The 26,535-nt window shown below is 40.4% G+C and overlaps 1 protein-coding gene across 5 annotated transcripts in view; it reads left to right on the top strand.

Annotated features, from left to right (window-relative positions):
- The first annotated feature begins 688 nt into the window (after positions 1-688).
- Positions 689-26,535, top strand: part of fbxo15 (F-box protein 15) — an 82,441-nt gene continuing 56,594 nt past the window's right edge. Inside the window, exons 1-11 of one of the 5 annotated variants that reach the window (XM_034705832.1) lie at positions 689-824; positions 946-1,067; positions 5,619-5,723; positions 13,621-13,860; positions 16,774-16,977; positions 17,073-17,202; positions 17,331-17,413; positions 19,336-19,481; positions 19,866-19,990; positions 20,159-20,276; positions 23,854-24,008. In XM_034705832.1, coding sequence (XP_034561723.1) covers positions 958-1,067; positions 5,619-5,723; positions 13,621-13,860; positions 16,774-16,977; positions 17,073-17,202; positions 17,331-17,413; positions 19,336-19,481; positions 19,866-19,990; positions 20,159-20,276; positions 23,854-23,993 — 1,401 coding nt within the window. In that variant the 5' untranslated portion in view covers positions 689-824; positions 946-957 and the 3' untranslated portion in view covers positions 23,994-24,008. Of the gene's footprint in view, positions 825-945; positions 1,068-5,618; positions 5,724-13,620; positions 13,861-16,773; positions 16,978-17,072; positions 17,203-17,330; positions 17,414-19,335; positions 19,482-19,865; positions 19,991-20,158; positions 21,620-22,162; positions 22,369-22,394; positions 22,911-23,853; positions 24,009-26,535 lie in introns of those variants that run through there. The other 4 variants (XM_034705830.1, XM_034705833.1, XM_034705834.1 and 1 more) reach the window with 4 other exon arrangements.

The following is a 26,535-nucleotide window of genomic DNA, read 5'->3' as shown; positions in this document are numbered from 1 at the left end:
GTGTTTAAAAAATTAGAGATATTTTAGTGAATGACAAAACAAGCTTCATGATGGACGAATGGAAGTGTTTTATGAGACACATTCTAGCAGCTAAGATTCGACTTATTGTAGTTTTGCTGTCGTTTTAAAACTGGTCCACTACATCTCAAAATCAGCCCTCAGGAACTCTCTCATGGACACTATTAAACACACTTGCACTTGCTTTTAATCCTGGACTCCTGCTGTCGCTGTTTGTTAATTGCTCTGTTCTGTCCTGTCATGTTTAACTTGTCTTTTAAGTTTTTACCCTTGTGTTTGTTTCATTACTGTTATCCCTGACCCTTTACCCCTCAAAAGGATGTGCCTTTTGCCAGGTCGTCACTGGAAATAAGAACTTGTTCTTAATGACTTACCTGGTTAAATAAAATAAAATAAAATAAAATAAAATAAAACATTTAAAATGAAACTTTATAATAGCTTTGTTGAAGGCAATATATAGGCTACTTACGAAAGTATGCCCTTAAATTCAATGCTTGTAATAATTTTAATCCAATTCAAACTTTAAAAAGTTATTGAAAGACGATCTAACAAAATATGATCAAAAGTATTTGAATTAAATCCTGAAGTTTTACTTTAATTAAATCATTTAGTACGTATTAAAGTATTTATAAACCAGCTCTTATTTTGAAGGCGTCTATGGCCACACCCCTTTTTCCAGCAAGTGGCCGGAAGTTGACAGGACATCTCCATGGCGACTGGACGTCCACAGTCTAGAAACCTGTCGTCTCCACTGTCAGCCTTTAACCTGAAAATGGTCCTTATAAGATTTCATTGAAGCTATTTAAGTGAGTTTGAGGAATGACGTTTGCTTATTTTGTGTACTAAAAGTTATAGCTATAAGCAACATGTTAAACAGCCGTGGTTTAACTTAAGACAAACTAAAATCTCCCTGTATTCACATCACAGGAGGCACCGCTAATGAAACCTATGTCAGCACCAAGACCAGTCCCTTCAAGAGTCCGGGTATCGGGGACGTCAAAAAGACCTAACAAGTCATCTCCAGCGTGCACACGGAACTTTCTGGAAAGGTAATCCCTCAGAAGCTGCTCATATATTCACCTGACTGGGATTCATTAGTTCCAGCAGGACTGTGTCCACAATCTGTAGCAAGTCCAGGCTTTACTGTCCTGTAAGTTTAAAGATTCATAGACTGTGTTTGCAGCAAAGCACAATAAAGCACAGCAGAAATCAATAACAGAGGAAGACACTTGGCTACATGTTGAAATTAAGAAATCTGATTTGTTCTGTATTAAACCTGGGCAGTAAATACAACAATGAAACACCGGTCAAAGAAAGTCAACCAGTAATTTCTGCCCTCACTGGCTCTTAAAATTGTCTCTGACTTTATTTCTTGTGTTTGAACTGCAAAATGAGGGTTAAATACAATTTAAAGCTTCAAAAAATGTCATTTTTTTAGTGGTTATGCAAGCTAATTATTTCGTGTCATGAGCTGATAGTTAAAATAAACGATTCTTTAGACATTTTATCTCCAAGCAATTAAAATCACAAATAACTGTGTCTCTTTTTAATAACTAGCTAAGGTTTTAACAATAAGTATGCCTAAAATTATAATAAACCTGATTTAATTGCCCTTTAGTGCTTGGTATGACATTTGCCTATTACAATTATTGTCATCTTTTCTTTCTCTTAATTGATCAACAAAAAGTCTTTCAAATGCACATAAAATGTCAATTTAATTACTCATTAAAGCTCCTGTGAGGATTTTTTAGTCTGGCTATAAAAAAGCTGAAATCGATACTGATGGCTCTTTATGAACTCAAAATACAAACAAGACCATCAACAAGAGGATTCGTTATTTCTATTTTGTTCTTTTTTATTTCTTAATGCCAGAAACCACAACATGGGGCAGGTATTAGACATTAAAATTATTGTTTTAACACTATAAATTAAATAAAGTATTTCTGATTTCTGATAAAGCCTAAACCATCAAATAATTGCTAGAAAATTCAAATTATTTGAAAATGGAGTGTTTATTGGACCTTCTGACAAATAAAAATAAAAGGAATTTTTCATTCATGAGTTTCAGGCATTTTGATGCAAAGTTGTTGCTCAAAGTTTCTTCCTTTTTAAGCAAACTAAAACGTATTAAAGCAAAATGTTCAGCCTATTAAACTTTGAGTTTTCTTCAAATTTTTCCCAAAGTAATTTCAAACATAGAAATAATTTTTTTCCATATCACACAACAACATCATACCTATTCTGTATGTGTTACACAACAAAAACTAACACATTTATTGTATATTTCCTCTCTGAATTGTTCAATTTTTAGTGGAATTCAAGGAACAAAAGACAATTATTTACTAGGGAGCCATGGCAACATTCAACAAGTCATCAATCATCATGATACAGGAGGTTGCATAAGCAGAACACACACATAGAAGCAGACTTAGCTTAAAGTCATTAGTGTATACAGGGGCAGCATGGTCTGTCTGATAATACCAACCAGTCTATTGTTTAATTTCTTTGAGTGTGTGTATCCAGTAATCACAAGAAAACAAGCTTGGTTATCTCAGGTTAGTGAGATAAATTAACTGATAGAACAGGAACTAGCTTTGTTAGCTCAAGGAAATGAGATAGATGAGTTTATATCTTGAGAAAACAGCCGTGAATTACTCAATATCGCAGTTTATCTGTGTGTGGAAAAATGTAAGGATGCATTTCTGCTTCGGGCTTCTATATAGCTCTAAATCAAACAGACACTAAGTTTTAAATTGTTGCAGCACAGAGAGAAGAAGACAGCAACACCTTACCTCTGTAACGCTGAAACCAGATAATGTTCAACATTTGTAGCTACGCACATGAGACTGACATATCAAGAAAAAGGTACACTAGCAACTACTGGCAGAAGGGCCTGTATCCACTATTGGTGTGTTTTGCTCCAGCAGTGTCTTCTTTATAAACAAAAGTAATGCATTTTAGAATTTTCTGCATTTTTCTCAGGGTCCTCAGTGCAAAAAACGTCAAAGGTGTCAGCACTCTCAGTTGAAAATTGATACACTTTTTTAGATCACAGCTTCACTGGAACTGATCAATCAAATCCAAGAAGAGGCCGGACCTTGGGTATGAATTTTATCAACAACAATGTCAGGGAAACTAACGTGACAATTCTTGTTTTTATTCCTGTTTCATTTTCTTTGTTAAACGTCCTCCAATTAAAGCAAATATTAATCATACACAGCTATTTAAATAAGACCAAACAGTACTGATGGCCCAGAATCAGTAAGCACTGGAGGGTAGCATTCTTAAATCAAGGTCATGGGCGCAACTAGGGCAAAAATCAGTGTTAATGGACACAGGCCCCCAAAGTTTGAGCAGATAATCATTGCCCATGTGAAAAACTAAACGACCTCCATGTTTCCCTACAGTCACCTCTGGCACTGTTAGAGAGTTGTCATTTGGGTTGTTTGTAAAAGGACTTGACAAAAGTACAATTGGACACATCACCTTAAACTTCTGATCTACATTCACAGCCTTCAGAGGATGAACCTTTCTGACCTCTAAGCTCCTGATCTCTCCCGTAGAGAAACCATGAGGTTGATATTTTATTGAATAATAATAATTCAGCTCATCCAGTTTGTTTCACAACTAAATATGTACAAGGCTGTGACACAATTCACAGTCTCAAACATAAGCATGTTAACAGCACTGTCATTGTTAGCGTGACAGAATGCTAATCTTAACATAGACGCAAGCAGCACTGATGTTAAAGGAATATTCCATTTTTTTTTAAGCAAGATTGTCTGAGTTTTATGCAAGCGACAACCTTGGGCAGCGAGAATTGAAGCCAATGCAGAAGTGTTAAAAACTGCATTTTTTGAGTGTCCACTTGAGGCTGGCTCCGGAAGTACCAGAAACCACATACACACCCATTCAAAGAAAAAAACGATCTTTACAGCAGAAATAAACATGTTTACTGCCTGGTACAAAAATTTAGTGTAGTCTGGATAGCTCATTTCTTGATTGGCACACACTGTACAGGGGGTGAATTTTTTCATAACGCAGCAATTTCGAAGATATTGAGATTACAAGTTTTCCAATATGAGAACACACAGCTCATTTGACAGACAGTTGGTAACTGTAGAGGCTCAAAGCCCGCCTCTTTACCTCACACTAGCTCAACAGCAGTTAGGTTGACTTCAGCAAATCCAATATGGCTCCTTCTGACGATAGGCTTCAAGACAGCGCTTCAGAAACATATGGGTGACGTCGCGGATACTATGTCCATATTTTATACGGTCTATGGTTTTATGTCACTAGTAATTGTACTACAGATGCGGGTCAGCTCTGCCCCTTTGATGAGAACCTGCAGGGAGAAAAGGCACACAAGCTAGTATGTAATTTAGCCAATTAGCCAATTTTAAAAGATTCTTACAAGAGCGCTCATCTCGGTTTAGGTGTATTCAGGTGTACACTGTACTTGTGATTTTCACTTCACTCTGCAACCAAAAAGTTTGTTTGCACTATGTGCGGACCTAACACAGACGTGATCTTCCGCCTGCAGCGTACTTATCAGCTGATCAAGTTTGCTGGCTTTGATGTGAAAAAATGCAACCAATGAGTGATTATTATAATGAGTGATTCTGACAGAGACGATGACATGCGGTTTACTGCGGACACACGTGGACACCTTTATGAGCCGGAGTTTACAGAGGGAGAGGGGATTCAATGCACCGGAGGAAAAAGCAGATACATTTCAATGCTAAACTGGAGGGCAGGAGAGATTCCCTCTTACCTGTTGGTGCAGGTGTGTAACTGGGAGTATTTCTGACTTATGATTCAACAAAGTAAATAATTAGTAACTCAGATTAATGCTGATTCATTTTCTGTTCATCCACTAATGCCTGGTGTCTGCATTTGCAACTTTACTGGCAATGTTGTGCATGAATTCAAATTTTTTCACTGACTCATCCCCATCTGCTCCTCTTCCCAAACTTTCAAAATGCCAAGAATGACTTTGAACACAGTCGCTTTATGTTGACAGCTCCAAATGTCAGCAAGAGGTTAACCTAAGTGTTTTGAATTTGAGAGCTAAAATATGTAACATTACCCCCATTAAAACTGCACCCCGGATGATTTATTCATTTAATGTTTTTTAGAAGTGTTTTCACTTGTTTGTGGAATGTCAGTGATTGACCAGGCAGGTAATGAGAACATGTCATGAATACATCACTAACTGAGGGGGTTTAATTGGACCGCATTGGCATCATTAAGCAGGACAGGTGCTTTCAAATCAAACTGATCAATACTTTTCGAGTAACAGATATGCAGAACGTCTCCAAGGAAGAAAAACTGAACTGATTACAGGCTTTTTGGACACTAAACTCAGCAGGTTAGTGTAACACGGACGACTGAGTGAGTCCCTGAAGTTGTTCCATACTAAATCTACTCTCATGGGTTGGTTAGTTTTGCAGCTAGAAGTGTGTAACACAACTCCCAACTCCCTGATGACATTTGTCTCATTGTCCAGCGCTGCTAAAGAACGGCATACTGAACAACACGTGGTGTAAAATGACTTTGTTCTGTTCTGATACTGATGTCTGATCAATAACTTCACACAGACTTCCATCTGAGGTCCTGATGGAGATTCTGTCATACCTGGATGCCTCCGCTCTCTTCAGCCTTGGCCATGTCAGTAAGCTCTTTCATCAACTCTCCAATGAGAAGTAAGTACCAACCAGATCTTCTCAATGCAACATACACAGCAGATTCAATACACGAGTGTATAAGAAATGCAATCCAACAACAGGATTAAAAAAAAAAATCACAGAAATGTCTTAAAACACTGCTAGGTATGATAACTTTAAACATGAATTTATGCTGATTATGTTTTTGGTTAATTGAATAATTATTTGGTATGAATTAGGGATATTCCAAAGAAACTTTTTCTAAGTCATTTAGCTTGAAATTTAAATATCAACTAACTGACCTCTCTATAAGTAAGAAACACTCAGAAAACCAAAGTCTTATTGGTTCACAATGTGCGGCTAAGGTTAGCAGAGCTACCTCCACCAGCCTTCAGTCCTCCTTGCAGGTTAGCATCCACATGCCTGTGTTGAGTGGTTATATTCCAGTTTAACTAAACACAGCCAACATTCAACTTTATCTCCATTTACTAGATCAACATACTGACAAACTGCACCGGGCTACAAGATGCTACATGTCATCTATGTTTGTTTACATCTGGGTAGAAGAGTGTTAGAGCTACTGGAGCTACAGCCCCCTTTAGTGGTTGACTGTGCTACAGCTTAGACACAACAAATTACCACTATTTTGGGCCTGATAATCCAAATATTAATAATTTATTTAAATAACATTTATTTTTTGGCACAGTCGACTTAACACACACATTCCTAGTATGAATATGTCAAATTAGAGGGAATTCTGTTAGTAACAGCTTGAGCTGATTAATACAAGTTGCCTGCCTGCCTGCCCGTCCGTCCATCCGTCCATCTATCCATCCATCCATCCATTTTCTTCCGCTTATCCCGATGCATCGGGGTCGGGTCGGGGAAGTTACCTGACCAACATCTGGAAACCAATAAGCCTCCAATTTCTCTTTAATGAAGAAGGCTAAAAAGCAAATTATATACAGGGTTCCCATGTGTCCTGGAAAACCTGGAAAACAGTTGACTAGTTTTCCAGTACTGGAAAATGGGAGAAAAAGTCAAATGTTTTTTTCACATCTTTTCTCCTTCACTTCATAATCATGCATTCACAGAAAACGGGGGTATATTGTTTATGTTTTATGGTACATTAACCTTGTAGAGTGCTCTTTTGATTCAAAGAGTCTTATATTTAAGTTATAGTGTGACCAGTGGAGTCAGCAGAGAGCTTGGGGGTCTGTGCCTCACAACTTTCTCTGCAGGCTGAGAGCTCAATTACCATACTCTAGCTCAGTGGTTCTCAAAGTGGGGTCCCGGGACCCCTGGGGGTCCGCGAACCATAGCGTGGGGGTCAGTGAAATAATTTGAATACATTTCTAATAAATTCTAAAATTGTGCTGTGCCATTACAAAACAGCAAATACACCATTGTTCTGATACCATTTGGTGTCTGAAGGGATATGTGAGTCTTGTTACTGTTCATTTTCTGAAAGTGTTTAAGATCAATTACTTGAAAAGTATAAATGCTGTCATGTTGAGTCCACAAGGAATGAAATGACCCTCTGTTTTAAAGTATACAAGTGGTATTTACTTGATTCAAATTGAAGTGTTATCTGTTTATCACTATGGTACAGGTCTGAAGTATTTACAGGGATACGTTTTACAATACAAATAGTTCCAAGGGAAATTAAGAGTGCAAATGGTAGTAAGCATGTGCTTTAGTGATGGGAAGTTGGGCTCTTTTCAGAGAGCCGGCTCTTTTAACTCGGCTCCCAAAGAAGAGCCAACTCTTTCGACTCCCAAACGGCTCCTACCTTAGGAACTTCAGAGCCGTATATTTTACCGTAACTTTGCAAAAACTAATGGTTTGTGTTGAAAACCCTTTTACGTACGGTGCTTTTATGAGAAGCCTTATAATTGCCCAATTTTGTGCATTTATTCTGTTACAAAACCATTCTCATAACCCCATAACCCTGGGGTCAGGGTTAGGATAAGGGTTAGGATTAGGGTTAGGGTTGGGGTTAGGATTATGATTAGGGATAGGGTTAGGGTAAGGGTGAGGATTAGGGTTAGGGTTAGGGTTAGGGTGAGGATTAGGGTTAGGATTAGGGTTAGGAATAGGGTTGTGATTAGGGTTAAGGGTTAGGATAAGGGTTAGGATTAGGGTTAGGGTTAGGGTTGTGATTAGGTTTAGGGTTAGGGTTAGGGTTGTGGTTAGGGTTAGGGTTGTGGTTAGGTTTAGGGTTAGGGTTAGGATAAGGGTTAGGATTAGGGTTAGGAATAGGGTTGTGATTAGGGTTAGGGTTAGGATAAGGGTTAGGGTTAGGGTTAGGGTTGTGATTAGGTTTAGGGTTAGGGTTAGGGTTAGGATTAGGGTTAGGGTTGTGATTAGGGTTAGGGTTGTGATTAGAGTTAGGGTTGTGATTAGGGTTAGGGTTAGGTTTTGGATTAGGATTAGGGTTAGGTTTAGGATTAGGGTTAGGGTTGTGATTAGGGTTAAGGTTATGATTAGGGTTAAGATTAGGGTTAGGGTTAGGATTAAAGTTAGGATTAGGGTTAGGATTAGGGTTAGGGTTAGGATTAGGGTTAGGGTTAAGGTTGTGATTAGGGTTAAGGTTATGATTAGGGTTAAGATTAGGGTTAGGGTTAAGGTTATGATTAGGGTTAGGGTTGTGATTAGGGTTAAGGTTATGATTAAGGTTAGGGTTATGATTAGGGTTAGGGTTATGATTAGGGTTAGGGTTAGGATTAGGGTTGGGGTTATGATTAGGGTTAGGGTTGGGGTTAGGATTAGGGTTAGGGTTAGGGTTCAAGTTAGGATTAGGGTAAGTATTAGGGTTAAGGTGAAGGTTATGATTAGGGTTAGGGTTAGGATTAGGGTTGGGGTTAGTATTAGGGTTAGGGTAAAGGTTATGATTAGGGTTAGGGTTAGGGTTAAAGTTAGGATTAGGGTTAGTATTAGGGTTAAGGTAAAGGTTATGATTAGGGTTAGGGTTAGGATTAGGGTTGGGGTTAGGATTAGGATTAGGGTTAGGATTAGGGTTAGGGTTAGAACCAGAACTAAACTTAAGCACACAGAACCGGAACCAAACTCAAGCAAACCCAACCAGAACCAAACTGGACCCGAACCCTTCACCTAACCAGAACAGTAACACAACTGAACCAGAGCTGAACCAGAACTGAACTGTACCAGAACTGAACCAAACCAGAACCAAACCAGAACCAAACCAGAACCGAACTCAAGCAAACAGAACCAGAACCAGACTCAAGGTTGGGTTTAACCAGAACCGAACAAGACCCGAACCAGAAATGAACCAGAAATGAACCAGAAACGAACCGAACTGTACCCGAACCAAACCAGAACCGAATCAGAACCGAACCAGAACCGCACCCCGAACCTAATCAGAACAGTACCAGAACTGAACCAAAATTGAACAAGAACCGAACTGTACCAGAACCGAACCAGAAACGAAGCAAACAGAACAAAAAGCAAACAGAACCAGAACCAAACTTGGGAAAACAGAACCAGAACCATACTTGAGCAAACAGTACCAGAACTGAACCAGAGCTGAACCAGAACCAGAACAGTACCAGAACTGAACCAGAGCTGAACCAGAACCGAACTGTACCAGAACTGAACTCAACCAGAACCTAACCAGAACCGTACCAGAACCGAACTCAAGCAAACAGAACCAGAACCAAACTCAAGCAAACCGAACCAGAACCGAACAAGACCCGAACAAGAAACGAACCAGAACCGAACCACAACCGAACCGAACTGTACCCAAACCGAACCAGAACCGAATCAGACCCGAATCAGAACCGAACCAGAACCAAACCCTAAACCTAATCAGAACAGTACCAGAACTGAACCGGAATTGAACAAGAACCGAACTGTACTAGAACCGAACCAGAACCGAACCGAACCAGAACCGAACCAGAAACGAAATCAAGCAAACAGAACCAGAACCAAACTCAAGCAAACCCAACCAGAACCGAACAAGACCCGAACCAGAAACCCACCAGAACCGAACCGAACTGTACCCGAACCGAACCAGAACCGTATCAGAACCGAACCAGAACCGAACCCTGAACCTAATCAGAACAGTACCAGAACTGAACCGGAATTGAACAAGAACCGTACTGTACCAGAACTGAACCAGAACCGAACCGAACCAGAACCAAGCTCAAGCAAACAGAACCAGAACCAACTCAATCAAACCCATCCAGAACCGAACCAGACCCGAACCCTGCACCTAACCCGAACGGCACCCGAACCGAACCAGAACCGTACCGGAACCGAACTCAAGCAAACCCAACCAGAACCGAACCGGACCCGAACCCTGCACCTAACCAGAACTGAACCTAACCAGAACAGTACCAGAACCGAACCAGAACCAAACCAGAACCGAACCCGAACCAAACTCAAGCAAACAGAACCAGAACCCGAACCAAACTCAAGTAAGCAGAACCAGAACCAACTCAAGCAAACAGAACCAGAACCAAACTCGAGCAAACAGAACCAGAACCATACTTGAGCAAACAGAACCAGAACCAAACTCAAGCAAACATTATTAATGTCCTCAGGTTGGCATTGAGAAAAATCAGATGCCTCAGTTTGGATGGGCTGATTTCTCCTCTCAGTGAGTATTTGCCCGGTCTTCAAGAAGACTCTCTCTGAAGGAACAGATGTAGCCAGGATACACAGCCTCCCCTCCATCACCTGTATCCTATATCCTCACATGTGATTGGCCGCATGGCCGCCATGCTGACCAATCAAAACAAAGTTCTGCTGTGAGCAGAGCTGGGGCTGAGCATTGTGAGAGCTAAGCAGCGAAAGGAAAAAACTGGGAGCCGGCTCTGTCTTGCTGCGAGCCGGCTCTTCTGATTCACTATAAAGCATCGGCTCTCAGAGCCGCAGGTTTTAATCATGACACATCACTAATGTGCTTAATCTGTGTTACAATTATGAGGGGACCTTGGATAATTTTCTCATCTGTAAGGGGTCCCTGGCTCCAAAAAGTTTGAGATCCCCGGCTGTAGCTAGTAGGAGTGTAAACTCCTGATAGTGAAAACAAAGGGAACAAAAAGAGTGACACAGCTGCACAGAAACTCCACGTTGTAGACATCGCTGATCATAATAGACATCGCCAGGCAGGAAGACAGTTTACATTTTTTTAAATCTCTGAGAGATCTTCAAATGCAGAGTGCGTCTTTACACCGGTGCGATTTTTTCAGAGTTTATGGTAACTCAAATAAAAAAACGTGACATTTTTTATATCAACCACTTAGCAGGATGAATATCATGATTAAGCAGGTATATTTCGAGTTTGAGTTGAGTTGAGAAACATTTGTGGCCATTTTTGTCATTCAGTTCTATTTAGGTCATTTTAGGCCATCATTGTTGCTTGGTTGCACTAATAAAGTGAAGTGCTGTACAGCTGTGGTTGCATTATTCTTTTATCAATTTGTCATATTTTTTAAGTATGTAAGAGATGATGTCATAGATAGCCATAGACTACATGTCTTTCAATGTAGACTTCCACTGAGAGGAACATATTAGACTATTTAGGAAGTAAATTAGGAACTAAATTTAGACTGTCATACCAGCTTGATCATCAATGAAAATGTCCTGGAAATGTCCTGGAAAATGATCTCTGGAAAAGAGTGGTAACCCTGTATATACAGTGGGGCAAAAAAATATTTAGTCAGCCACTGATTTTGCAAGCTCTCCCACTTAGAAAGATGAGAGAGGTCTGTAATTTTCATCAGAGTTACACTTCAACTTTGAGAGACAAAATGAGAAAAAAAATCCAGGAAATCACATTGTAGGATTTTTAAAGAATTTATTTGTAAATTATGGTGGAAAATAAGTATTTGGTCAATAACAAAAGTTCAACTCAATACAATTCACATAACCTTTGTTGGCAATGACAGAGGTCTAACGTTTCCTGTAAGTCTTCACCAGGTTTGCACACACTGTAGCTGGTATTTTGGCCCATTCCTCCATGCAGATCTCCTCTATTTTTTCCTCTATTCCTCCCCCACAAACAAGCAAGATTTCTGGCTCTCACAGACCTGTAACTCCTTCTTTAAGAAGCTCTTCTGTCATCCACTCGTTACCTGTATTAATGGCACCTGTTTGAACTCGTTATCTGTATAAAAGACACCTGTCCACAGCCTCAAACAGTCAGACTCCAAACTCAACCATGGCCAAGACCAAAGAGCAGTCGAAGGACACCAGGAAGAAAATTGTGGACCTGCACCAGGCTGGGAAGAGTGAATCTACAATAGGCAAGCAGGTTGGTGTGAAGAAATCAATTGTGGGAGCAATTGTAAGAAAATACAAGACATACAAGACCATTGATAATCTCCCTCGATCTGGGGCCCCACGCAAGATCTCATCCCGTGGGGTCAAAATGATCATGAGAACGGTGAGCAAAAATCCCAGAACTACATGGAGGGACCTGATGAATGACCTGCAGCGAGCTGGGACCAAAGTAACAAAGGCTACCATCAGTAACACACTACGCCGAGAGGGACTCAAATCCTGCAGCGCCAGGCGTGTCCCCCTGCTTAAGCCAGTACATGTCCAGGCCCGTCTGAAGTTTGCCAGAGAGTATATGGATGATCCAGAAGAGGATTGGGAGAATATCATGTGGTCAGATGAAACCAAAATAGAACATTTTGGTAAAAACTCAACTTGCCATGTTTGGAGGAAAAAGAATGCTGAGTTGCATTCCAAGAACACCATACCTACTGTGAAGCATGAGGGTGGAAACCTCATGCTTTGGGGCTGTTTTTCTGCAAAGGGGACAGGACGACTGATCCGTGTTAAGGGAAGAATGAACGGGGCCATGTATCGTGAGATTTTAAGCCAAAACCTCCTTCCATCAGTGAGAGCATTGAAGATGGAACGTGGCTGGGTCTTCCAGCATGACAATGATCCCAAACACACCGCTCGGTCAACGAAGGAGTGGCTCCGTAAAAAGCATTTCAAGGTCCTGGAGTGGCCTAGCCAGTTTCCAGACCTCAACCCCATAGAAAATTTGTGGAGGGAGTTAAAAATCTGTGTTGCCCAGCAACAGCCCCAAAACATCACTGCTCTAGAGGAGATCTGCATGGAGGAATGGGCCAAAATACCAGCTACAGTGTGTGCAAACCTGGTGAAGACTTACAGGAAATGTTTGACCTCTGTCATTGCCAACAAAGGTTATGTGAATTGTATTGAGTTGAACTTTTGTTATTGACCAAATACTTATTTTCCACCATAATTTACAAATAAATTCTTTAAAAATCCTACAATGTGATTTCCTGGATTTTTTAAAATCATTTTGTCTCTCATAGTTGAAGTGTACCTCTGATGAAAATTACAGACCTCTCTCATCTTTCTAAGTGGGAGAACTTGCAAAATCAGTGGCTGGCTAAATACTTTTTTGCCCCACTGTATAGGAGGTCATTCAAGAACTAGCAGTGATGATCTCTAGCTTTGTGAAGAGTAACGATACTGAGAAATATCGTATTTAAGGATCAGCTTGTTGTATCGACTATCAACTCATTCTTTCCCTCTGAAAACTGCCAAAAATCACTGTGACCTGCTGCTTTGTGAAACACTCTGCTTCATAAGACATTATGTGAATCAAGGCTTTCAGGACATTTTTCAAAACACATTCTTTCACCTTCACATTCTTTCCCTTGAATTTCTACTCCTTCTTTGCAGAAAAATGTATTCCAAAGCTTTAATAACATCAAGCCTAAAATGATATTTACTTAGAAATTCATTTGGCACAATTTTTCTAAAAACTCACAAACCAAAAAATAGTTAAGATTCAGTCTATCGCCTTGGAATGGCAGACTTGTTATTAAATAGCATATCATATATTCAGTATCATTCACTCACTTGTCTCTTGTGCCAAGTGTTTCACTCACAGGACTCTCTCCTCTTGATATCATTGCAGCACCCTGTGGGTAAAGATCTACATAGCAGAGTTTGGTAGAAACAAAAAGCGTACACCTAACTGCATGGACGAGCTGCTGCTCAGGACAGCCACAGTGGAGCTACATGATCGGGCTCGAGGATACTGGAAGTGGCTTCACTTCAGGACTTTGGCTCCATGTGACATGAACAAGTGGAAAAGACAATTTCGGCTCATCAGCTGTCACACGGGGCTTCCCAGCCAGACGGAGCAGGTCCTCAGGTGAGAGCCAGGCAAAAACAGAACAGTACTTTCTGTAATGTATCTTTATTTCTCCAGGAATCCTCTGCAAATTAGTTCTGCTCTACTGTTTTCAGTTTTTCAGAGTGAAAAGAGGTGCGCTTGATTGTGCTTGCCTCACTGTAATCTGCCTGTTGCCCTTTGTGAAGTGTGTTTAGTTGTTTACGATTGGAGGCAGCTCTGTCAGGTATCATGGGAGCCCCTTCATTGTTAGCGGTTAGCAAATAGTAAAACTTTAGAGATCCACCCTCGCTGTCAAGAAAGTTCAAGGGTAGAAACTCGAGGACAGTTCAAGCCGCTGGCAATCAAAAACAAAGCTGGGTTTGTTTTTCATATATCGCACTTGATGACACTTTCTTATTAAAGGTGAGAGCGAAGGTCTCTGTCTGAACGCCGTGTCCGCTCAGGGGGATGCCAGCACACGGGGGAGAGCTCCCTCACCGCCTCTGCTGCGGTTTCTGCTGTGTTTTTATAACCTCTGATTAGAGGCTGTGCAGCACTCAATTTTGAGATGTGTGGCAGTCGCTGTGTTACAGAGGGGAAGTAGAAATAATTGTCTTCCTAGCTGAGGCTGGCTGAATTGTTGAAATAAATTACTTAGCCCCCCCCCAAACGTCTCATCAACACACACACAAACATGCCTCCTCTTCCTCCCTCCTCCCACCAGCTCAGACTATTCCCCTGTGGAGGTTTGTCTGTTAGAAACACTGAGGATCATGCGATTTACCTTGGTAATAATCATTTCACAAGACATCACACACACAGACAATGCAGAGTGAAGTCCCCTGGGTCTTCACGGGCCCCATGGGCTGCTCCAGTTTTGTTCCTCCACTTAATTGATACTGGATGCTGCCACAGTGAGACAACGCCTGCATCACAGTGGGGGCAGCTCAGAATCACAGTTAAGACAGAACTGGATCAAGAGATTCTACACAAGAGGTGCGCTTTCATTTCGTTCATTAGCATTAGCATAACTAAAGTTATGATATTCTCAGGCTGCTCTCTCAGGAAACATTACAGCTGTTAAACCAAGAGTCACCTTCACCCAACACTGACCAGCTATTTTTTATTGTATTAACTTCAAATAAATGTTTAGAAAACTACTTTTTTATGTGCGCTTCACTTGTGTCTCCACATGATAGCAAAGGAATGTCATCAGAGTACCAGGAAAAGTCAAGTTTACTTGTACACCATGGACCCAAACAGCTGATCGTTGTGCTGCAGGTGGAGGAACAGGCTGTGTGCTGCATAACTGAATAGTGCTAAAACAAGGTGGTGTTCTTACGACAAAGTAATGCGCTAATTATAGCGTACACCTACACGGACACAACTGTTTGGACTAGAGTTTTTAAATTATCTAAATAATATGAAACTGACCCCGTCTGTGGTGATTTAATCCACAGTGGGATAACCACTCAGTGTATATTGATAAATGCTTTTCTTGAGGTCACTTGAGGGCAGTTCTTGTCTCTCTGACAGCCGGGCCGCCTGTTTCTGGTCCCACTAAATTTCCTGCTTGCGTTTTCAAAGCGTTTTGAGCATTTTATGTTAATTTACAACTGATACATTGCGGTTTATCATACAGCAATGATAACAGGGAAGACTAGAGAAGACATCGGAGGACAATAAATGTACGGCTGATGTGCTGTAAATTCAGGAAATACAAAGCCATCCAGCCGACCCATCACAGGGTTTGCGGTCGATGCATAGTTACATTCTGAAGGAAGTGCACGTCAGGCTACGCATGTAGGCCTCTGCGACGGAAAAAGGGCTACGCAGACCTACAGCGCAGGATACGACGTATAACATTTTAAACTCGTTGTTAAAGCTTGAGTGAAGCGAGAGATATTACCATGAATAACTGCTGATTGTGATGCTTTTATTTTGAATGGACACGAAAGATTCTGCCTTAAGATTGAAATGCCACAGGAGGAAATTAAAACAGTTAGAAGAGCACCCTCGACGAAGTTCTTCGGTTGTTGAAACATTATTTATTTAAGCTCCTGTGAGGAGTTTTCAGCTGGTCATCAAACAGACTGAAATTTGTATTTTATCTATGACTTAAAAAAGCAAACGAGTTCATCAAAAACAAGGGTGACAGAATGTTTTTAAATGTATGAAAACGCTGGTGGGGGTAGGTGTCAGACCAAGTGACGGCTTCCTTCTAAGTCTTTATTTACATTTTCCACATTAGAGATTCTTGGTGAGTGATAGACAGTTAAAAGAGAGCAGGATGAGATTGTGTCAAGTATCTCCAAATGACAAAATCAGCACTTCGTCCACAGGGAGCGCCGGAATCAACACAAACTGAAAGTTCTTCACAGGAGCTTTAAGTATTTTATATGGATAGAAAAGTAAAATATGCTTTGGAGCGCTGCCAAGGTATCATTCATGTGTGAAAACACTGCTGCCATGTCTGTTTCACTCTGAAGTAATGTAATGATGTCAAACAAGAGAGTCATAGACAGACAGTGCTTTCTGCTGTTAAGAAGGGGTATCGCAACCCATTTTCGTCTCACTGATTTGACTTGTTGCTTTTGTGCTCTGATTTGGAACTGTCTTCTGAGTAGCTGTACAATCTCTATGTTTGATGTTCATGTTAAGATTCTATTTAATCCATGTAACTCATTTAGAATATTTGTTTTTTGACCTTTTAACAATATTGACCTCAGTTTTGTATTATTTGTTATTGAAATGAATTAAAACTTATATCTAGCACGAGAATCTTTTGGTTGAACCTGTTCCTTTCTGCTTTGTTCTTGTGAACCCTTTGCCCAGTTCTCTACCCTTTTCCACTCCAGACTTAAGCTCAGATAAACAAATATAATTCCACTGCAAACCCCCTAACATCTGCCAGATTTTCCCCTAATCTTGCATGTTCATATCCTATTGCAGAAACTTGCACGTCACCTGGGAGCTGACGATCTCTGATAAGTCAGGGCAGGTGGACACGCACGAGCCGAGCTGGTCCCACTTCTGCGAGACTTCTGTGACTCTGTGCTGGAGCGGAGGAGGCCGCCTGCCCTCCCACCGGCGGATTTCAACCCTTCAACTGCACGGCGTCAGGAGGGTACCCCTCAACTGCCCGGGCCTAAAGAAGTAAGACAGCCAGCCTCAATCTCTACTCTCTCTTTCAATGACTCTGCTTCCTTTTCTCCTCTCAGTATAACCCACACTGTTCTTTGCTCTGTCAGACCTGGCTGGAGGTCCCTCATGGCGAGAATAGACATGCAGGCTCTGACTAAAAGTGCGCAGGTCATTGGCCAGGATGGAGTAGTTGAACTGATGCTGCTGCAACCTGGCATCATCATCGGAGTGTGGAAGGTGAATCTCACATTTTTCTTCACTTGTTTTCTGTTTCTGAAAAAGAATGAAGAGGCTTCTATTCATCTAAGATAACTTGATTAGGAGGTGAGTTTTACAAGATTTTTAAGACGTGGCTTTCTCTCCAGGACCAGAGCTCTGTCGCTTTCATCATGTTCACCCTCCACTTCCACAAACTGGTGGAAAGAAGCATCCAGGGATCTTCTCTTTGGTAGGATGCGCTTGAACAGGCACCTTTTTTATTCACATGCTCTCATGGCGTGCAGAGTATCACCATTAGATGGTTAGGGTTCAAACTCAAAGGGTGCGATAACTGACAGGATTCATTTGATGCCCTGTGATTTGATGCTCTGCAGGAGAGGGGATTTCAAGTGTCAGCATCACCCACACTCGATTTTCACCATCACCGAGGATATTGTGACTTCCTCACATGTTTATAAAAAGACTCTTCTTGTCGTCATGTGTCAGGAGCTGTTACAGCAGCGGTTTGTTAATCATGTGCCATCAGGACAAAACAAATGCAGGTGTTAATTATAAGCAGGTGAATACACTCATTAGCAGAAGCTTAAACCCAGAGAGAGTCATTATTTGGAGAAAATTGCCTCAGAGTATTAGAGTACTAAATGCTGGTGTATTGTACTTAATTGTAGAGGTGCTGGTGCAATTGCACATAGCCTGAATTCACGCTTTTGCATGTACAGACCAAGCAACAACCTCTGGCCATGTGAATTGAAATCAATGGGGAAGTGTAATAAACTGCAGTTTCTTGTTTGTCTACTCAGAAACCACATACACACAAATTCAAAAAAGCCGATCTTTACAGCAGAAATAAAAATGTTTACAGCCTGGTTCAAAAAATGTGTTTAGCCTGAATAGCTCATTTCTCTTATCGGCACACTGTACGGGGGTGAACTTTTTCATAACATGAAAGTTTAGAAGATATTAAGATTACAGGTTTTCCATTATGAGAGGCACAGCTGACTTGATTGACAGGCGGGAACACTGTAGCTGTTGGCAAGAGGCTCAAAGCCCGCCTCTTTACCTCACACTAGCTCGACAGCAGTTAGGTTGATTTCAGCATTTCCAATATGGCTCCTGCCAATGATTGGTCTCAAAACAGCGCTTCAGAAACAGATGGGTGACGTCACGGATACTACGTCCATTTATTATACAGTCTATGGTAGAGACCTTCATATGCATATAGAGATAGAATACAGAGATGCACAATTTAAAAACTTTATTTCTTTAAAAACTTATCCGGGGAGCCGTTGGCCTAGCCATCTAAGCGTGCACCACATATACAGAGGCTATAGCCCTCGTCGCAGAGGTCGCTGGTTCGATTTCGGCCTCCACCATTTACTGCATGTCCTCCCCACTCTCCAATCTCCACAATCCCTGTCTCTCCTCAGTTGTCCTGTCCATTAAAGACTAAAACGCCCCAGAAAATATAACTTTAAAGACTTGGTGCCCTGTTTTAATGATCTATATTGTGTCTGTTTTTATTTAGAAAATGTGTTTTTCAAGTGTATTCATTTCTATAAATGCTTCACCTCGTGTAATGTGTTTTCTTATTATTTAATGGCACATAATTTCACACACAGCATGCACAAACAAGACAATAAAGTTATTTTATATTCCTAGATTTTAATCCTATAAACTTCGACAACCGCAGGGGGCCCGCCATGGACACTGAAAAAAAAATAATGCAATATGGAAAGAAATGAACTGATGTTAATATAGAATTTTCCAAACGTTCCTACCTTAGGCACACTGCAAGATGAGGGGGAAATTAGACGTTATTTTAAAGACAGAAAAAGGTGGGAAACACTGGTCTGAACCTCAAGGTGTTTACTTTGATTTTCCATGCATCAAGAATAAATAAAAATTGTACTTATGTGATAAAAAGTCATGAAGGTGCCATGGAGTCTGAAGAGAGAGGTCTGTTGTGAGTCTCCAGCACAGCGTGGCCATAACCCCCTCTGCTGGTTCCTAGTGAGATCACAGTATCACAGCATGTTATGATAACAGTCCACTCCACAGAGTGAACCAGCTCTTCAGTGCCTTCTTTATGTTCCCTTCACTCACAACAGTCCCAACCTTACTCACCTCTTCAGTTTTCTTTCCTTCTTCCAGCCCCTACGTGGAGCCGGCGGTCAAACCCTGCTTTGATGACATAGACCCTGAGTACGGTCTCCATGGGTACCAGCTACACATCGTTCTCAACAACACCGTATGCAAGATCATGTCCGGAAGCTTCTCCCAGCTTTTCTGCAGGAGGAGTAATTAATTTACCGTCATGTTCACTGAGGCACACCGGGAGAGGATGCTGCAAACATTCTTGTTCTCCTGTGCTGGATTTAAGAATTTAAAGGCTTTTTCTAGAGATAAGACATCACATGTTTGTAACTTTGGTTGGTGGAAAATGTCAAGAAATAGGTTTCTTTGCCACATTACAGCTTCATATGCATGACCATACTGTCTGAGAAGTGTTTAGTTTGGTAGAATTTACTTAAAGGGTGTATACAGAATATTGCACCCTGCATTTTACTGCACTTCCTGTATGAGCATGCAGCTAGTAAAGCCCTCGAATCATTAAAAAACTGAGCAGCTTATAAGATCCACCAGCTGAGAAAGAACCTATTGTAACTTGTGTTTGTATACAGCCCAGATCCAGGATGGTCTGATCCAGCTGAGCGCCATTAGCAGGAGAGAGAAATTGCAGCACACACCTCTGTCAGGAAGCATCACCCTGCCCTGGAGGTGTGAGGCCCTGCAGGGCGCAGTGGAGGTACCACATGAGCTGTTAGCTTCTTGCATGTTCTTTCAATATGTGTTGAAATGAAAAATAAAACACAAAGTATTTTGAGTTTGAAGGATAAAGACTATATTTTATTTATGTTTGCAGTTCTATTAAAAAGAAAGTAAACAAATCACTCTCTCACTTTTGTGTTGTCAGAACTGCTGCGTTATGTCCCTGACTCTGCTGGATGAATTCAAGAAACCTTTCTGGTGTGTCACTTCGCCTGTTTCCCTGGAGCCCCAGAAGACGCCACACATCTCTTATGACTATGACGGTGAGCACTTCCTGATCCACTATCAGGACTCAGATGGTCAGGTGAAGATGGAGCTGGTCTGGATGGAGGAACAAAAATGTTTTTTCCTCATCAGCTTAGTTGTCTTAATGACTGTTTGCAAAGTCAACAAGTATTTCAGCAGAGAATACTGAATGTGTCTGAAGGTTTTCATTTTTCATGTTTATAGGACTTTTTTTTTTTTTACAAGGGAAATATTTTTCCACCAAAGTAACCAGACATATTTGATGCCTTATAAACATTTCTTATATATTTATTTATGTCTTTAAGAAATGCATTTTTATCTACTACTGTTGTGATTTAGAAGCATATTTGCCTGAGTGATAACATAGGTTTTATTTTTTCATTGTGTTTTGTAGCGTAACAGAAACCCTGTAGGTAAAATGTCACTTTATATTGTCTGTTGGATTTATTGGGCGCCAGTCCGTCGTTGTAAAAAACTCAGGTCAGAGTCAGTCGATAAAACAGGACAAAAACCACACTCCAAAAGGAAATTATAGAGAGTTAATTTATAAGCAATAATTATTAACTAATCCAGGACAAAAGAAAATAGTCAAACACATTTCAAATAAAGATTTCAATGTCCCATAACACAGTCTTGAACCAAAATGAAACCCATTGTCATGAAATAAAAAACACTTATGTAAGGATGTTGGTTGCGGTTTCAGGGAGCCAACTAGGGAACTCATCTGGGAGGAGTTCCACTGGCCTGTTCTTCAGGTGCGAATGTGGAGTTCCAGTTTAAATTTAAATTAAAGATTTGCAAATTTAAATTCTACATGCATTTTAAATGATCAGTAATAAATTGTATTATCTTCTTTGAACTGTTAACTTTTTAGCTTAACAGTGGATCAAAATGCCCAAAGTTTGCAATGACGATAGGAAACCCCCCCTAAGGGAGCCCCATCTGACAGCACTTAGTATAGTTGCATTGCAAAGAGTCGACATTATTCCTATGCAAAAGTTTCTCAATGAAAATCACTCAGTGAAACATGAAGAGGAATTATTTGGATGAGAGTGAGAAAAAAAGAGGAACAAAGACAGTAATTGTAGTAGGTAATTATTAAATAGAAACTGCATGGGGGACAGACACCTGAATAACAACTTCTGCTCCAGCTAAGTTTTGGTGATCGTGCATTAGGGTGTTAAAGAAAGAAAACACAGTTATCTCAGCTGGCAGAGCAGCTCAGTGTGTCGAGTGTAAACTGTGAGGGGCCCTTTGTGAATTGTTATACCTAAGGCCCAAAACAGTCAAGATTTGCCTTTGGTGTTAAGTCTTAACAAGTCTTCTGTTGACAATTAAAGCTCCTGTGATGAACTTTTAACATTCGTTGAATTTTGCGCCCCCTGTGTAAAACATCTGACCTCATCCTGCAGATGTGTAGGTTGGGTTTTCTGATAGTCATCCTGTTAAGCAGTGTATTGTTATACTGTATATGTATGCTGATCTAATGGTGGTGTACAAACTGTGTAAATACAAATATTTGTTAAAAAAAAACCTCATCCCGTGTTTTTTACAGTCAAATGTATCACTTGTGTGTATCAGCCGTGAAAAGTATTGGTTGACTTTTCTGCGTGCTGTAAATCCTTCCATCTGACACCCACCCTGCAGCAGGGGTATCAGGCTTTAGAAACATGTATATGAATTAACCAATCTTGTCACTGATGATCTTGTTTGCTTATGTAGGTCACAGAGTCATCAGTAGGAAATTCAGTCTGTTTCATAACCTGTTAAAAACTCCTCACAGGAGCTTTAAGTCTTACCCAAACTTTATTATTTTTAAGGTTTCAAATTCAGATTAAGTTATTTCCTTTATTGTGATTTTCAATCATGTTTTGGGGCATTTTTACCTTCCTTTATTTGATAGGGACCTGGAAAGGGACAGGAAATGTGGGGAGTAGAGAGCAGGGGAAGACATGCTGCAAATGGTCGAGGCTAGAAGTCCAGCCTGAGACCGCTGCAACAAAGACTTTAGTCTCTGTATATGGGATGTGCACTTAGACTGCTAGGTTAACAATACTCCTTATTGTGATTTTAAGAACTTGTTGTTTTACGATAATTCTTTAGTTTCATTTGAAGGCACATTTTTTTCTTTACAGTGCATCAAATTGCAGACATTGACAGTAGTGACATCTCAAGGAGACAACCACTCAGCTGTTTGAAGCCGTTTGAAGCATGCACACGCTGTTTTCTGGAGCTTGGAGGTGACATTGGTCATTGTAGTTTGTCATTCTTTCTGACCTCACTCTACATCTTCTCTCCACTGTGACTTTAAGTGACTTCAAAACAATTTAGACTTGCTTTGTAAGAGGATATTATCCCAGGACACATATCATAGTCCATTGTCATTTGGTGTCACCTTGCATAAGCATTTGTTGTTTGAAAGATGATTGCTGGAGGAACTTGCATTACAGATGCATCTATTATTCTACCACTAAAGAGACTCTGTGGTGTCCCTGACATTTGCACACTTAGCTGTTTTTATGACTCAGCAGTTCTCCTCTCACCTCCAAAATGTCTGCACTATTACTTCTAACCCTTCCTGCTGTAGTGGCATCTTTTTATGTATTTTCTGCTTTTTTGTTTCACCACCATTAAAGAAAATGCCCATTTGACTGACATTTTAAATGCTTAACTTTCCCTAATTCGATGAAAAAATGTAGAAACATCCACAGGGCTTCACAAACATAAAGAAAAAGAGCTCGTCCTTTACATGTATGAATTGGATCAAAGACTTTTGATGACTTCTATGATTCTCACTAGCTTCCATCTCTCTTCTCATGGCATTTACACTCAGACACAACCACATTATCTCAATTGGATTCTCAGCCATCATGCAATTACTACCACAGATTAAATTTGAGTTTAACGTCCACACCCTGGGCAAGTCTGGCACCAGCGATAGAATTAGTGAGGGAGCAATAGTTGGATACAGTTGCTGTGCAGCTGATGGGCCAGCACTGCTGATGGCAATAAAATAAGCCAGGCCTCTGGGTAATAGGATTTCAGAGGCTTCCTTGCTTCTCTTTTTCTCTGTCGGGGACATCATCACCTTGAAAAAGATGCTTATTTTTCCAAACACATCACCGACTGCTTTGGCACTGGATCCAAAAAATCATTTGGGGAAATGAGCCAGAGGGACGAAGTGAGCGGTAACAGTATGTGTGATGAATCGTTCTTTGTCAAAACTTCACGATTGAATTGAGACAAAAAACTCTTCAGGGAGCGAGACAGTGTCTGAATCATAAGGAGTCCATGTGTTGACATATTTCTCACAGGCCTTGAGCTTTCCAACTCCATCCACATCAGGTCTGCTGAATGGCTTGGTGGCTTCTGTTGAATGGCTGTATGGATGAAAATAGCAGGACATTCAGTGTTGACTTGGCCACTTAATACACTGACAAATCACATACGGTTGGTCATTAGTTGGACTGGATGATGTGTGCCATACCACAAACACTTGTCCCAACACATTTCTATTAAAGTGACCTTCACACTGCTGTTTGCAGTCACATCAGCTGCTGCAAACTGCCAATCCTTCATTCTTTCTTTTATTAGAAAAAACAGGAGCCAAGGGCTTCGTGGACGAGAACATAACGCCTGTTATTCAAAGTTTAAGGTCAAGCCAAGCGGATGGATTTCAGGGGGTGAAGGCCAAAGACAGTGACACATACCTTTATGTATCATCAATAAGGTGAGGTTTCAACTGGAAATTCAATCATATTTATATAACAGCATGCTCATACTTGCTGTAAGTACACTTCCATATAGCTAGTTCTCCAGCAGATGGCTCTCTTTAGTAAACAATGGCAGTTTCAAAAGCACTCTGGTTTACATTTTCCCTTTCCTTTTAATCCGTCAAAGCCCCAATACATTAAAAAAACATTTTTATTTGCACATTATGAAAGTCTTTTCAATGGTTAATTCATGCACTGAGGTAGAAATAAATTGCACTCTCTAATTGTTGTAAGCTTTCTTATGTTCTGCTTTTTTCAGTAATTGATAACCCACAAATTTTACACAAAAACCTCAAAGACTTTTACACCAAATAAATATGAAGAGTGAATCCAAGGCCAGACCATTGAATGGGTACATGTAGTGGCATACAGCTTTATTAAACTCATCTTTCTTAGTTTCCTCACAGGCTAATCTTGGAAGAAAATTGCTTCCATTTTTAGCCTCTAATTCTCTCCCCTGTGAGTGACCAGCTGGGCTCACAAACTATTCAGCCTCGGCAGCCAGTGACACAGTCCTTATTTAGCCCTCTCATTGGAGAACAACGGCCAGCTAATAAAAAGCACCAGGAGGGAGCTGGATTATATTTAACATACCTGTTTTTTAGCTGTCTTTAAAGACAGTGGACTCAGTTTACAATTCCCAAAGGACTGGTTGATAATCATCGTCCTGCTTCACAGTGAAGAGGGCAGAGCCTCCTCTTTTTCTGACTCCTAACAGCGCACAGTAATTACTCTTTTGGGCGAGTCCTCTTGGCCAGAGAAGTTAATTATGCATGTAATGATCAGAAAAGTATCAGCTGCAACACCAAAGCCAAAAATTGCCATTAGAAGCTGCATAATAAAGTAAAATGTGTGTTTATTAAATGCCACAGAATAACAGATGGTCAGGCGTTTACAATGCTGGATGTGAACCCTGCTACAGAAGCATTGACATTCACTAACTGGAAAGCGGTGGGAAAGCTCCCAGGGGTGACAGTATCATAATAGGCTCATGATGCCCAGTAAGATCCCCAGTTTATTCTCTTTAAATGGAGCATTAACACCAGACAGGTGTGGAGAAATGCATTTATATCAAAGCTGCAGCTCATCCTGCGGCTACAAGAGCTCAATGAGTGAACCGACTGGTCACCAAGTGGCAGAAATCCTGCTGCATTTTTCAGAGTTGCATCAGTCTGCGGTGCTATATTTCATATTTCCTCATGTCCTTGTAGTGATGATCACATGCACTTCTCCCAGTGATGTTGGTTATCTGTGTAGTAACTTATATATACAATAAAGTATTATTCTGAGCTCTTTATGTTGTACAGACTATTTCAATTTTCTGCAGCTGTGTTCCTCTACATCACTAAATAATAGGCACAGAAAGCGTACATTAACTTTGCTACATTTATGACTACTTTGGTAGCATACACACTGAGATATAACATAGAACAACTTCTTTATCATGCATTAGTAATGCATAAGACAATATTAATCCTCCTGTTACCCTCAAATTTACTAACATCTTTTATCCTTGGGGTCAATTTGACCGCAGCAATTTAAACCTGCAGAAACGGATTGTTACCCCGTTTTATGTGTCAGGTACTTTATGTTTCTTTTAGGTTATAAAAATGTATATTATAGTGACCTCAATATCAACCAAAACAACTAAAACAAATGTGTGTAAAATATTGATATTTCTTATATTTATACAGCTAAAACAGGCTGGGGTCAAATTGACCCATATTTCTTTTTTACAGGAAATTGGAATATATCAACATATTAATTTTATGTTTTCCCAGTTCCAAACATTGAATGGGGTCCAATTGACCCCAAGGATAAAAGGAGGGTTAAAGGTAGAGTGTGTAGGCATTTGCAGCATTTAGTAGAACAGACTCAGTAGAAATAGAATATAATATTCATAAGTATGCTTAAAAATAGTATAAAATCGCCTGAATGTTCATATAACTTTGTTGTTTTATTTAACCTAGAGTCAGCAGCTTATATCTACACAGAAGTGGGTCCTCTCACACGGAGGCCGCCATCTTGCAAGGCCATGTTTTTACAGCAGTACAGGACATACAAACTATTAACTGAGTTTCTAATGTTAAAACCTTACAAATGGAGGATTATTCTTATCATGCATCACAGGAGCTTCTTGTCCTTGTGGGCCACTGTAGCTTTACTGATGGGAAGAGTGAGCAGGGGAGTGTTTCAAATGGAAATCTTATCGATAGATATCGCTGAATATCCACATTTCTACACACTGTACCTTTAAGTCAGTCCTTGTGACCAGAGGTGTAAACCAAAAGTTCCATCACGGCACAAAAACCCTGATCCATTGAACGACACGTTATCTTGTTAACATAAAAATCTGCCACCATACCATTTAATTAGATTAAATTCAGAGGGCTACCACTGATATGAAACACTATGTTAGACCCTATCATGTGTTCAGTTTAAAACAAAGATAAAGGACACAAATGCAGACAAAAGGACAGTTTGATTGTAACAGAAAGGAAAC

The sequence above is a fragment of the Notolabrus celidotus genome, chromosome 17, assembly GCF_009762535.1.
Source record: "Notolabrus celidotus isolate fNotCel1 chromosome 17, fNotCel1.pri, whole genome shotgun sequence".
NCBI classification, from domain to species: Eukaryota; Metazoa; Chordata; class Actinopteri; order Labriformes; family Labridae; genus Notolabrus; species Notolabrus celidotus.
Note: the sequence above shows the minus strand (reverse complement) of the source record. Positions and strands in the feature narration are given on the sequence as shown.